General features: G+C 45.0%; 1 protein-coding gene across 1 annotated transcript in view; it reads left to right on the forward strand.

Annotated features, from left to right (window-relative positions):
- CACNA1H (calcium voltage-gated channel subunit alpha1 H) overlaps positions 1-14735 on the forward strand; it is a 224933-nt gene that overhangs the window by 193706 nt on the left and 16492 nt on the right. The window contains exons 26-29 of the mRNA XM_065031285.1: positions 5140-5291; positions 7246-7355; positions 8236-8369; positions 8944-9014. Coding sequence (XP_064887357.1) covers positions 5140-5291; positions 7246-7355; positions 8236-8369; positions 8944-9014 — 467 coding nt within the window. The remainder of the gene's footprint in view (positions 1-5139; positions 5292-7245; positions 7356-8235; positions 8370-8943; positions 9015-14735) is intronic.

A 14735-nucleotide genomic window follows, 5' to 3' on the forward strand; every position in this document is an offset into this window, starting at 1 on the left:
GATAGAGTTAAGGAGATATTTCAGACCGCAGACCCAAGCATTGCACAGATGTGGGTTGTAACGTTTCACTGAGAGCGTGCAGGGAGGAGGACAGCTAGCTGGAAGCTGGTCAAGTCCAATATAGCAACCCAGAGGCTAAACATTTGGCCATGTGCTGAGCTTGAGGAGGTTACCCCAGATCGTCTGCTCTGAGGTCTCCTACCTGCCTCTGTTGAGTACGGACAGCTTGGCATCCAAATCTGAGTTGTTAACAAGGTAAAATTGAATATCTGATACAAATTCTGGAAGATTACATTTTAATGGATATTTTTAATTTAAGTGGGAGGAGTTTTCATCTCCTGGGTAATTTAGAAGATGATGTATTTGGTGAAAAAACATGGCAGACTCAGAAAGATGTGAGATGTGGTTGGTGCCGTGCGTGGCAGAGTCTCTGGGGGGGAGTGTCTGTGTGCACGTGCAGGCATGGGATGCTGCACAGTGATGGGGAGGAAGAATTAGGGCTGTTAACAAGAGTAAAATCTGGCATAGCTAACAGATGTACTATCTGAGCAACACCCGTCCATCTGGACTCGCCCTGTCTGCCTGGCACTTTGTGTCCTGTCTCTTGTCTGTAACGTCCTCTGTGTGTAGCAACCCCGTGTTTCCGTGTATTGAGGTCTTTGGGCACCTGTAGGTACCTGCACACACAGAAATGCACCACTGAGCCATTGTAGGTTTGGGCTTAAGCCTGGAAATATGTTAAGCCTCAGTTTATCTGTGCCTGGACAGTCCCACCGAGCTGGCCCTGGGTATGAATCCCAGGCTCTGCAGGCTGGGTCCAGGATTTGGACCCTGTGTGCAAAGCGGTGAGCCTGGCAGAGGGTTTGCTCCGCGGAGGGGACAGCCCTGCAGCAGGACACAGCTCCTTCGTCACGCCCCGTGCAGGTGGGATGGGGGACCATCACATGTTTGTTTTGGAGGTACTTTTCTGGCCTTTCAGGAGCCTGGCAGGAAGGTCCCCTTTAACCCACATCTCTGACACAGTTGCTACCTCCATCCGCTATATCTACTATGTAAATAAGCATAGTGTAATTTAATAATCTTGCAGCTCCTAACCTTTTAGTGAGGTTCTCAGAAGACACAGACTGAAACAAACCTCCCCACATTGAAGTTTTTGATTAAAACCACATGGGTCAGTTTGATCTCCCCTGCGCTCAGGATACGGGGCCGAATCCAACCCGCCTGTATGTGCTGTGACTCCAGCAGCCGCTGGCCCGCTGAGCAGAGCGCGGTGTCGGGTCAAACGCAGGCGGTACCCTGGGCTTCAAAGGCTGCGAGTGGGGTCTGGGTGACACTGTGCCAAAAGCTGGAAATGCCTGATACAGCCCCAGGGAGGCCTGAGCTGGGGAGCACAAAGTGCCTTTTGATAGTGTCACCAAGTCACTGGTCCCTGGGAAGACCCCAAAAACTGCGAAAATGCAAATGCTTTCTCCTGATTCCCACTCTGTACGACGGTGTGACCATGGCTGCATTTCTCTGAGGCATTTCCCAGTACAGAGCTGAGTGTCTGGACATTGCAGAAGGAATTTTGTTGTAAGACCCAGCAGAGCTGTCTTTCTCCCTAGGGGTGAGCAGTCATGGGCAGCACTCAGTGGTATTTAAATGAGTCCATCTTCTCAATGCCACAACCATCTCTGTATCCAGCAGAAACATTTGAGCTGTAACTAAAATTTTAGGCGCTGCATATCTGAGTGTTTAGTATTTCCAACTAGGGAATTATCAAACCATCTTGCTTATTTTTCCAGGCAGCTGCAGGTATTGAGCTTCTCTGTGCCAAGCATGCATATAAACCCATTAGGGCTTTCTAATGTTTCATGCAGAGGAGAATAATGGAGAAGCTGTAGCTAGTGATTGTAATGCCAACCTAAATGCTTTTAAGCTGGGAGACAGTGCTTCATTAATTTTCATGTCAGCAGAATCAGAAGCAAAGAAGTTTAAATACTCTTCAGAGAGGTGACGTTCAAGCATTAGCCAACGTCTAGAAGTGAGGGCAAGAAAGGACTGTGGTTTTTTTCCTTTTGCACACGTTTGGTGGTTTCTTCTTTCCCTCCTGCATTTCCATGAATTCAAACCATCAGCTGCAGCTGAAGGGATACTTGGCTGTGTTTGATATCATTCTGCCAGTTGGCTGATCAGAGTCTCATCCCAGAAACCATTTCCATGGAGAAATCAGGCACAGGTTACATTTTGTCTACTGTAATTAATGATGCACTAGATCTCCCATGTTTGCTGTGCCCACATCCCCGTAGTCCACTCTTCTCAGACCCCATGGCTCTGGTTGAGCAGGCTATAGAAATAGGTGTGTGCAGTGAACACTTAGATCCAAACTGGGGAGAATAGCATCATGTATTCTCACTAAGAGGTGTCAAAATGTGTGCGTGAACTGGAAGGAGGCCAGAGCTGCTTGCTGTGCTGTTGGCTGAAGTAAAACTGTTTGTAAAGGGACCAGGAATGAATGGTGATCTAGCAGAGCTGGGAGCCTTGGGGCTCTGAAACGCAGGCCCCCAGCTGCTCACGGGGCTCAGAGGAGCCATGTGGCTGATCTCTCATCGCTGTCACCCTGCTGCAAACCCTCTGCCTTCACAGGTCACCCCAGCCTAACACCAGCATCACCAAGAGCAGCCGCTGGCCTGTCCTTCTTCACACCCCTGCTCACTGTCCCGAGCTTCGCATGAGCGGTATCTCCTCTAATGGACATTGCATGGGTTACTGCACCGAGCATGACTGTGTTGTTGCATGTGTTTTGAAGCGTTGTCGACTTTATCCCAGGCTGTCCTTGTATGTGTGCCCCCAGAAGTTTCTTTTTCATCTGTTAACCTGGCTTCAGGGCTGTAGTGCATCTGAAATGAATAAGACATTTCCAAGAGCATCCCAGGTCAAGATAAACCTATCCTAAGTTTTCTGAGCAACTAGTTGGCCAGGCATAGCCAACACTGAGCACTGTCAGGGTGTACAGACACAGAGTGTACAGACACAGAGCTCTGAGACACTTTCACACAGTAAAACAGACCCAACTTTAACAGTAAAGGTGGTTCCTCCTTGCTCTTCATATATCCAGCCCATGTAAAGGGAGAGCTGTGTTGCTGACAGGCAGCCTAGAAGGTTTTTTCTTCAGCAGCTTTACAGTAGAAAATGTCTTCTTGTGATTATGTTTTAGAATTATATAGGTAGTTTATAAAACATAAAAATGAATGGCTGCATTTGGGCAGGTTGAACACTAGTTGCAGTCACCTACAGCCTGTTTTCCTTACGTGCTGCTGCCAGTGTATCCACACACTGCCCATCGCTGCTAATGTTCTTCTGAGATCCATTAATCATCCGTTAGTAAATAGTCCCTTAATACAAAGTTTGACTATTTGGGGTATGCTCAGACCTCCCAACAAGCTGAGTTTTTGCATTCCCAAGAAGACATTTCCATTAAAAAAATATAAAAGTATGTCATAATCCTGAATACACATGAAAGCACGTTGCGCAGACTTAAATAAATATTATACTGCAATGTTTTTATTATTCTTTAGACATATCGGAAGATTAGCGGAGCTCGGTAGCAAAGACAACCCTAGCAGTCCAAGATCGTTGGTAGGACTAACGCACATGAAAGCAACAGAAAAATGTATTTAAAAACAATTGGGTTTGCTTTCATCTTGTTTTTCCACACCCATTAGCACAAAAAAAAGTCCTGATGACCCCAGTGAGGAGGAAATGTTTTTCAAATGCCTCCACTCCACTTTTAACTACCAGAAAAAATAGTAGTTAAAAGAGAGCAGCAGATTCAGTTTCCCTTCATCCCATTTATTTCAGGGTTTTGGACTCTAATCTGGTATCAGTTGCACTACAGATAAAAAAAAATCAAGAGTCCCTTTGTCTGAAAGATACTAGCAAGATGAGAGGAGCGGAAAATATATTTCAGAGGGTCGCTGAGTACTTTTGAACCTATTTCCCTCCTTATTTTTAAGGTGAAGTACCTTCTTTTCCCAGCTTCTCGTGCAATTAGAGCTGAATTTGCTGAAACATTTGAAAAAAAATCCCTCTCTGTTGAGAAGAGCCCTGCTCTGACTTCGAATGACCTAACATGTCTCTTCCATTTGCAAAATCTACAGTAATGCTGCTTTTGACCTTAAGTACACTCTTTGAATATTTACAGTTCTTAAGCTTGAAAATAATTTGACTCCCTCCAAGTGCCCACAACCATCTTGTGGTCACAGCCTAATTTAAGAGAGACACACAGAGTAAATACAGCTCAGTCTCGGGGCAGTGTCCAAACACTCTCCTTGGAACAGCCCCAGGAACTCGGCCATGTGCAGAAATCTCCCCATTTCAAAGAGAAGGGAAGAGTCATGACCAGAGGCAGAGATACAAAATTCATGTGGTCATAGCCTGAATGGTTTTATAGATGCAGCCTTGTTCTTATATTTCCAGAGGAGCTTGTTCTGACAGTCTTCGTCGAGACGAGTGCTGAGCACCCCCCTCCATTGCTGCTGATGCTCTCCTGTGTGCTGCTCACCCTCACGCATGTGTCCTTCTTTGCTATGGGCATCGCTATGTTTTCTTTAGACCTTTAGAATACATCAAAAGCCTCAGCTCACAGAAGCCAAGCTCAGGTTATGTTCATCTCTTACTTACGAGGAACATGCCTGACATCAGCAGGTTAGGAGAGATGAACATTGGAGTCCAGACCAATGAGACCTGCCCTCAGCCCTTCAAAACTGGAGTTGCATCTTTGCTGGGTTTGAAGCTTTTTTCGTGGCTTTGGGTCTCATTTCCATCCTGCTTCTCACCCTTTCTGGTTTGTGATGGGGGTCTCATTAAGTGAAAATGTTGTCCTCTAGCCTGAGAGAGAGCAGTAAGGACAGAGAGCACTGGTTGTCAAAGCTGTGGAGGTCCCTGCTGCAGGTACAAGAGGTCTGATAACCCTACTCTGGTTCTTGAAGGTTCTAGGTAGAAGTGTTTGGCCATTCACGTGGCTTGCTTGAGTCAGTTCTCCCACACGCTGAATCTGGGCTTGTATAAGACATGACCCTCAGGCCATGTTGTGATGGCTGCCAACCATGCAGCAGGGCCTGCGCTCACTGCGTTGCCTTTCTTTTTCCTTTCCTGCAGAAGCCCAGCGCAGGCCTTACTATGCCGACTATTCCCCCGCACGAAAGTACATTCACACCCTCTGCACCAGCCACTACCTTGACCTCTTCATCACCTTCATCATTGGGGTCAACGTCATCACAATGTCCATGGAGCACTACAACCAGCCAAAGGTAAGAGCCGTCCATGGGTGTGTTGGCTGGGAAACACAGCAGGGTGGGGTAGCAGAGGACCCAAGGACACCATTCCCTTGGTCCATCCCCTGGTGGCTGAAAGCCTCAGCAGGCTACAGGCTCAGTATTGCAACCCATCTAACTCTAGGCCAGCTCTTTCTAACTCTAGGCCAGCTCTACCATCTGGGAGTCACTTGCCCCAGCCAAAAGCTTGATTTCCCTGCTCTTGCATAAAAAAGCAGAATAAGGCTAACAGAGAGCAAGCTAAACTTTTACTAGGAAAAGACCAGTCCAAATATTTCATCTCCTGATCCCAGCTGTGACTGACTGTCAGACTATAAAACAGTCCAGAGTTTTAGAATATTCCATTAACAGATATAAACGGAAGTTAACATATGCAACAGCAACATTTCTCTCCCTCAGTGAATTTAAAATAAACCATCTCTTAAGTACAACCCTCCTTTATGTATCATAAAATCCTTCTTTTCCAAGAAAACCTTTGGCATAAATCTTATAGCCTGTATATTTGCAGCATGTATTTATCTTCCATTGCTTTATCATTCATGGAGCTCTAGGCCCAGAATTTACTTTTCTAGTATCGCATGGTCTGCCAGATAACCTGCAAATGCCTCCTGGAAGCTAAGCCAGAGGGGCACCAAGCCACAGGGTAACGCGTGTGTGTTGTACGCCAGCTGAATATGTGCTGTTCAGCCCCCATAATTCCTTTGCATAACAGCCTTTGTTTTGCATGTAAATGTTGTTTATCCAGATTAGGTCTTATTTATACTTGGTTATGTATTCATGTAAAACACAACAGTGTAAATCTGAAATCAAACCATCAGAAATGGTAGGAGAATTCAGGCTCAGGCGGCGTGCTTCAGATGAAATAGTAAACTGTCCCACTTTTAAGTTGCCATTTTATTTTAGGCACTGGAACAAAAATAGGGAGAGTAGTTTATTGAGGAGCACCTACATCTGAAAAACTTCTCACTCTTGTTCCCAAAAAATTCATGCATGGTCATCCCACATATCTGGGGTCACCAAGCACAATCATCACACAAACGTGACGAGAAGAGCTCTCCTGTGACCTGAGGCTTCCTCTGCCAACAAAACAGACATTACTTTACAGACTCCTCTATTGCATTTTATTTCCAATTGTGTCTGGTTTGATGCTCATTGTTGTCATTTTTTTGTTGTAAGAGACATATACTACATTTAACTGAATTCCACCTCCCTGCCTTCTCTCCCCAAATCCCTACCCAGCCAAATCACTGTTTCACTCTGCAACTATCTATTTTAAGGTTCTAGCGAGATTCTTTTGCTATTGTTGGCCTACAGCTCCAATGAAATCCGTTACAAACACTCATCATCTTAAAGTATAAACACTGCAGATTCCTGACTTCCGAGACCAGCTCTATAGAGAGCGTGAACATTGCACCAAATATGGACATATTTTGCCCAGCTCTAGAGATGTAACATTTTTCAAGAAGGCAAGATTTAATCCATCTCCAACATTATTTATTTTTCTGAGTCTTTTAAGCAAAGCAGTTGTCCTAAGGACTGCCATGCTGAAATCAAAAATGATCCTTCGAGTCTTTTATTCTGCCCAAGTCTATGCAGTTCAGAAGAAATAAACTTTATTAGATGGGGAAGGGGTAAAATTTTCTCTCTGACCCAGACTGAACATTTTGTGCACTGAAGTTGGAGGATTAATCACTCTTGACATTTTTAGCACAACTAGTGTTAGTGCATATGAGGTTTTTGTTTGCATCAGTGTCTAATCCTTTGAGTTTTGCTGTGTGATTTAGTGCAGTTTTGTGACTGAGCTGTGCAAGCTATTGCATTAGATGTGTTACATCTCCGTGCCCATGCCAGCCTCATGCCTGCCCGTCCCTCTGCAGGGGCTCTAGGAAAGGATAACTTGGGCTGGTCTAACTGGTGTCTCTCTTTCCAGTCCCTGGATGAAGCCCTGAAGTACTGCAACTATGTGTTCACCATCGTTTTTGTGTTCGAGGCAGTTCTGAAGTTGGTGGCGTTTGGTTTCCGAAGGTTCTTTAAGGACAGGTGAGAGCATTTTCAACTCCTGCGTGTTTGGGATAGAGCTGGATTGACCCAGTTTCAAAGCCAGATGCTGGGTAAATGTAGCGTTACTATGATTGTACTACACGCTGTGTGCCAGGGAGAGCAAAGGGCTGTTTCTCCGTTCGTGCAAACTTTATAATGTAGGAACTAAAAGTCGTAAGAGCTGCTGGTGCTGCCTTGCAGAGGTAATTCAGGAAATCATAGAGAATTCTAGATACATTCTTTTCCCCATATCTCCCTCTCCCTTGCGTCTGACCAGCTCAGCTTAGAGGTCAGAAACAACCTGTTGACATCAATATAGTCCTCAAAAGAGTAATTTTGGCAGCCTAAGGTCACAGAGTTCCTCAGAACAAGTCTCCTTTGCAGCCCAAAGCAGTCCTTTGATAGACTGCTGGCTTTGTAAAGCCTTCGGCAAAGGCAGCAGTGGTTGTGTTCAGTCCCAGCTGCAGAGACCTATGGATCCCATTCTGCCTCACATTTAGCCAGAAGCAAATATGTGTGAGAGCACATTGTGGTCTGACAACTTGCTGGGGAGCAGGGTAAGATAGGACACTTTTCCACAAAATCAGCTTGTTCACCTCATTTCTCTTGACGGAGTGGTTGGAAGCTGCTATGAGCAATATTACTTGTGAGGAAAATTGTGTAGGAGAGTCACTCAGTTTCTTCACATCTTATTGGTCCTCTACAAGTAGTAGGCTATAAATCAATGAAGATACTCAACTGGAGTAATTTAAGACACGTGATATATCATGGACCCAGATATGAGAGAGGAGGCATTTGGGATTTGCTTATGATTGTTCTTAACCAGTAATTCTCTAAATGTGTGGGGTTTTTCTTAAATTGTCTTTCTTTTCTTTGTTAGGTGGAATCAACTGGATTTGGCCATAGTTCTCTTATCAATTGTGGGAATCACTCTAGAGGAAATTGAGATGAATGCTGCACTACCCATCAATCCCACAATAATACGCATCATGCGAGTGCTGAGAATAGCGAGAGGTATGGCCTGTTCCATAGGTCTCCAACTACCCATCCAGGCACATCAGGAAGTGGTTTGGCCATTTGTTCTTCCAGACCTGCTGTTTCAGTTCGACTCGAGAACAGTTAGGCTGCAAAATGTCAATTCACAGACAAGCTAGGTGGGGTTTTGCTGGCGTTTCCGTTGCCATCTTAGATTGGTCTCTAATTCAAACCTGGGATCACAGACCTTTTATACTGATATTGAACAAGAGCGGGAAGCAGCAGAAAAGGGAGGATCACAGCTTGAGATGATGCTCTTCAGTGATGAAGTGTGTCCCCATCACTGTCCCATTTTCCTGCTAGGGCATACTGGAGTTCTTCTGGCTTTCAGTCTCTTTTACTGATATCCTCAACATTAATTTGTGTGGGAAGCAGTCAGGACATTCAGAAGTTCTGAGGGCCTTGCCAGGATGCAGTGAGCTTTCCATCTGTATGAATAGATGCACAGAGAAATTTAAACCCTCCCTACAAGACCAAAAGTTAGATTTCCTTTATGCATTTTGCTTGAATTATTTCCAAGCCTTGCATAACAGGATTTGGTTCTTCATTGTAGTGCTGAAACTGCTTAAAATGGCCACTGGGATGCGAGCTCTCCTGGACACCGTGGTGCAAGCGCTTCCCCAGGTAAGCCCCCAGATTTCATCCATGCCCAGTTTGTTCCCTTTGGTGGACTGTGCCTTTCAGGCCTGGGGACAGCTCTGTGCCACCAGGTTTGGTTGGCATGAGAAGCCACCTGAAGAGGATATCAGCTTTCTCTGATGCCACCAGCGCCTCGGTAGCAGAGTTTTGCATGGCACATCCTACTCACATAGTGTGTGTTAGATGGGAGAAGGAGGATGATGGAAAAAGAGTTAACAGAGAGCCAATTGCTGTAGGCAGAACTCTTCTGAAACACAGTTTTCACTGGCAAGTTCAGGAAACAGGAGGATAGACAGAGAAAGCTGTTGGTGAGAGCACTAGAAATAGTCAGGTTCCAACTCAACAGTTTTCTCTGTGAGGCAGCAGTAACGATGTTCATTGACATCTATTGACAGAGGAGCTGCAGGCTTTAAAAGCCAAGTAGGGGAGATGTTTTCTGAGTGTTAAAAACTTGAAGTGGGGGCTGAAATCACCATATTCTCATGAGTTGCTAGAGGAACAATGGTGCTGCCAATCTTAATGATATTTGATAAGATCCTTCAAGTATGCAGTTCCTGTGGCCACATTTTATACATCCATTTGCTCCTGTGAGTTAGTTGCTTAGTGCAAACCATGATCTATTCAAAATGCACTGGGAAACAAGGGGATTTTCTTTTCTTGGAAAGACCCATTTACTTTTCATCACTGCCATAAAGATGTTTCTAATCTGAGACATTTGCCCTTTGGTATTTAGATTTCCTTTGCAGTGAAAGATTTTGGCTGTGAGGAAAGCATGGAATTTACCAATCTGACCCCTGTTTTGGCATTTCAAGAAAGCATTTGATTTGTGTCTGGTTTTCTTCTTTCGAAAGCATTGTGATTGCAGAGCATATTTTCTCTCTCTCCTTGTTTTCTCTCCCCACCAAACAATAGGGTGGCTGCAGGCCAGACTTCTAGTTTCCTTGGGGGGATTTTGCAGTTTACATTCAAACCAAAGTCTCTTATAAAGGGAAAACCCCAGGGATTTTCCAAGCAGATCTTGTGCAGATAAAAATGCCATTTTGTCCTCCAGTGAAATTCAGAAAACAAAAAGCGAAGTTTGGGAAGATCTCTCCAACAGCAATCACTCTTCATACAGCTACAGCTTTCATTTCAAAGGCAGGGGAAGAGTTCCTACCCCAATTAATTCAGCAGCCTGAAACCACAGCTGGAAAATCCTCGTTGACTGTGTCTGCTAAGTCACAAGAAAAATGAATTTGAAGTTTATTCATTAGGGTTTTGGGGAAATTCTTTATGTGGTGTATGTAGAATGTCCATTTATGGGCCTACCATGCCATGGTATTGCAATACACTTTTTTTCTTTCTTTTTTGAGTAAAATAATCTCTTGCAGTCTGGCAAACAGAAAAACATTGAAGTCCTTTAATCTCGCAGTATGATGCAGGTTTTAAAGACCGGTTTTAAGTCTTTTCCTCTTCTTTATGAGCTCTGGCCCCATTAAGACTATATAATGAATTATACTACTCATGCTAAAGCTGAATATTCTCTTCCTGACACTTCTGGTGGCTGCAGCAGTTTTGTAAGCAATATCTGTTCTATAGGACTCCTATTTGATGGTAATCTTTTTGTCGTTCTCACATCCTCTGCTTTCCAACGTACAAATCGCTCTTTCTGTAGCATGGCCTGCACTTTGCTCTCGGATTTGTAACTTTGCATTTGGCGGAGTTAAAGTGAATCCGTCGTACCCAGCAGCCCAGCTCAGTCTGCACCGCACTCCAGGTATCGATTGCCAGGAAGAAAGCCCGCAGTCAGCGCTGAGCTGCCAGAGCTCTTCCCGATGGAGAGAACAAACTGGAATCTGGTCCAATTGCCATCGTGGCTCTGTAGTGCCAGCAACAGTAAAATGTGGGACTTTCCTACCAAAAGATCTGGGTTCTTTTTCCCTCTTCTTTCTCACTTGTTCTGTGGACGGCACGTTAATTAAATGCAGAACTGTACGTTATACCTCTTCTTTGTCTTCAAAGCTTAAAACTCCCTCCAGATGGACTCTGTGCCAAGAAAAAGGTGAAGAACTCAATGTTCTATCAGTGCCCTGAAGGACAGAGTCTGTAGTTTGCTCCTGTCCAGGAGTTTAATTCTTCTTGGTGCTGTAATTCCTGTGCTTATCTCAAGTTCAGCCCTCGAAGCCTTTTTCTGGCATTGTGTGACAGCAGTTATGGGACATAAACAACAGCCTGCTTTTGCCAGATGCTGAAAACCCACAACAATTGTGAAGCTCGGAGAGCAAGAACGTTTCACCAGCAGGCATTGCAGATGAGACAGGTTCTGGAGGACGTGGATGTGTGTTCTGTGCTGCACACTGGGAAGAAGTGCAGAGATACCCAAGCGATTTCAGGAGTGAGGCAGAAACCATTAGGTACAGAAACCAGCTTTCTGCTGGCTGTTAGCATGGGTCTCTGTGGGAACACACAGAATGGGGAGCTCATACAGCTCAGTTGGTGGCTTTGTGGTCACACCAATGAGATGACTTTAGCCTCCAAGGTTGTCTGTCTGGTCCTTTCCACTAGTCCTGCAACTCACACAGTTAACCTCCCCTTCCCAAGCAGATAAACGTGTCCGTTTTCTCTTGGATGTAGCGTATAAATTAGCCCGTGTTTTCCTGCTGCCAGACTTACTACTTTGGCTGGAGAATGCTGGAAGGAAGACGAGGAGGACTCATGTCCTTGGAAAGGGTTGGCAGGGGCTTAGTTTTGTGAGAAATTGTTCTTGACAGGCATTCCAGGGAGCTGCGTACATTGCTTGCATGGACAGCAGAAATGCCAAGGTGTGGGCCAGTGATGCAGAAATAATTTACGTCAGAGCAAGAAGAGGCACAAGAGGAACTGCAGTGAGCTTCAGGCAGCCATTGCAGGGGTGAGGCAGCACAAGGCACATCTTTCATCAATGCCTCTCCCACAGAAGGGTGAGTAGAGGCCAGCAGGTTCTAGAAGGATTTGGATTGGATCACACAGCTGGCAGTGCATCAGAGGAGTGATGGTGCCCAGGTGGCCGCTGTCCTGTTGCACGTGATTGGTGCAACACATAGAGCCAACACAAGCTGGCATCGTTGCTTTGCATCCCAGTGCCTGCAGATATGGGCTTTTCACTCAGTGGCACAGGTCAGAGGTTGAACTCTGATGGGACATACAGATACTTACAGATACCAGCATCTTCTCTTGTGGCTTCTCTGAGGTACTTTAGGGCACCAAGAACATCTCCAAGATGTTCTTCATCTGTGCTTCACTCCCTACAGGTCACAGCCTCCCTCAACACTGAAGCCACAAAAAATGATGGATAGTCCCTGGCTGCCAGAGAGAGGGGTTATCTGTAGTTTTCTCTGCCCAGCCAAAGGCACCAGCCCAAGTCAGGGGGAGTCTGATGGATTAACAGAGCATGGGCTGACCTGTTTGGTGCTGCTAGAGCAGAACCACTTCTCAGAGCTCACCTGGGTGACCGGCTGCCAAAGCTGAGGTTGCTGGAGCTCTGTCCCTGTTGGAGAGTCCAGCACAGGCATCCCAGCCTGCTCCCTCCCGCTCCTCCCAGCAGCATGATTCATGCACAATCTTTTTCTTGTCTGGTCTACATAGATCTCAAAGTGCTTTAGAGACATTAATTACCTCTCCACAAGGGTATTACAGATGGGTACATTGGGTTACAGGAGAGGAATGACTCACTCGAGGTCACAGACACATCCAGGCTGCCTGCTCTCCTACTCAGCATCTGCTGGCTGACCTCACTGCCTCTACCTCAGTCCATCTCTGAGGACATGCCTTGGGTCCTTCTCTGTGCTCAGGCCCTACTGAAGTCCACAGGCTGAAGAGGACCTTCTTTTCCTGAGGGACACATACCTGAGAGCCATGAGCTAGCACTGACGAAATATTAAATATGGCACTGGTTTGTACTGATGCAGTGCAGCCAGAAGTTACACAAACAGTCCAAGCGGATTGCCAAAGCAAGAGGTAGGTGGTTTCTCTTGAGCATCAGGTGTTTGTGGGCTGCCCTTTCCAACCTCAGGAGCCACCAATTTCCTGTACCCATCCATGTGGATGCTGCATCTGCAGGGGGTGGTCAGGACAACAGGTTGTTCTTGTACACAAGGAGCAGCTTTGGATGTCTAGATACAGGATGGGATGGAGTTTAATAGTGAAGGTGGCTCCATCACCCATCCCAGGACCTTTCTCTTGCCGCTCTCTCCCACATCTCTCTTTCACAGAGCCACATTTGCAAGTCAGAGTCAGATGTTCAGTCATTTCCCAAGAGATCCTCAGCCAAGGGCAGGTGCAACCTTAGACATGAGCAAACACCACATTACCAAACGTCACTCTCTCAGCATTTTTAGAGTATGTCTGTGGCTGTGATGCCTGGAGCCTGTACAGCAAACCCATGAGTGTAAACTGGTCTTCGAAGGACTTGTTATGAGACACATTGGCTCAGTAATGTAATTAGTCATGATATGAGATACAGAATTTTTTACTAATGCACACTAGAGAGTAAGCAAATTGTCTATGAGTGAACATCAGCTCATAACATGTTTTATGTGTTGAGAGATAGGTAATAGTTTTGACTGCTGACCTGGTGCAAGCTTTGATGTTAGTCTAAATTCTTTGGAATTTCATCAGTGTCAAAAGTTTGCAGACTGATTTATTAGGCATTAAAATAACAGTAAAATATTCAATTTATAGACTTTGAAAAAATAAAGTCCAAGACCCTTTTCTGCAGTGCTACAACATCAGGCTTTAATATACACTCAACCTAGAAAACTTGTTTGTCACTTTTATTTTCCTTCCCTTTAATTATTTGCTCATTTGCCTCCCCAGCAGTGTGTGTTTTCTTGTGCTTTCCAATTTGCAGTCATTTTGCAGGCTGCCTTCTAATGTCTTACAAACCATCAGTAGTCCGGCAGACGTGAGTTAGGAAACACTATTCCAGAAGACAGTACAGGCAGATGAAATAATCCAGACCAGCCATCCACATCACTGTATTATCTCTATTATTCCCTGGAGTTTGGTAATAACGTTAGTGGAATTGCAAAGCTCTACGTATAGTAGCCAGTTTAGACTTTATAGCAATTACAGTCTCTACTGGGTGATTTGACTATTCCCATTTCTTTAATACAAAAAAAAACAAAAACAAAACCCCACACTTCATAAGTGATATCTGTATTAAATTTATTATAAGAGGTATCATACTGATAACCTTTCTAATGAAATTAAGCAGCATAGTCAAAATACTCAGCAACACTGTGGCCGTGCTGCCTCGAAGAAGAAAGGTCTCAAACTGAAGAGCTCACTAGAAGATACCTTGGAGTTCATAAATCCCTCGGCCTGACTACCTGAACCACCACCTAGTTCATTTTTATTTAGAGATAAAATTATGCATGTGACACCATGTCTAACTGCAGAACTCGGTTGCTCTATCTCCATTACAGGGTGATAGACACAAGGCATTTAACAGTGGCAGGAAAGGTAAATGTGAGCAGAGTTAGTTGCAGGTGGTTTGCTGGGCAGGTTACTCTGCCCTTCATGTTCTCTTCCAGAATCGCAAAAAATCTGCTCTTTGAGGTGTTTTAAAGGCTTTGACACCATGCAGTGATTGACTCCAGTGCAGATAACTGTAATGCCATTGTTATTAAGAACCTTTGTGTTCTGTTTAGCATCACTGCACTTCTGTTACCCTCCCCTTCAGCCTCC

Source organism: Columba livia, chromosome 15, assembly GCF_036013475.1.
Source record: "Columba livia isolate bColLiv1 breed racing homer chromosome 15, bColLiv1.pat.W.v2, whole genome shotgun sequence".
NCBI lineage: Eukaryota > Metazoa > Chordata > Aves > Columbiformes > Columbidae > Columba > Columba livia.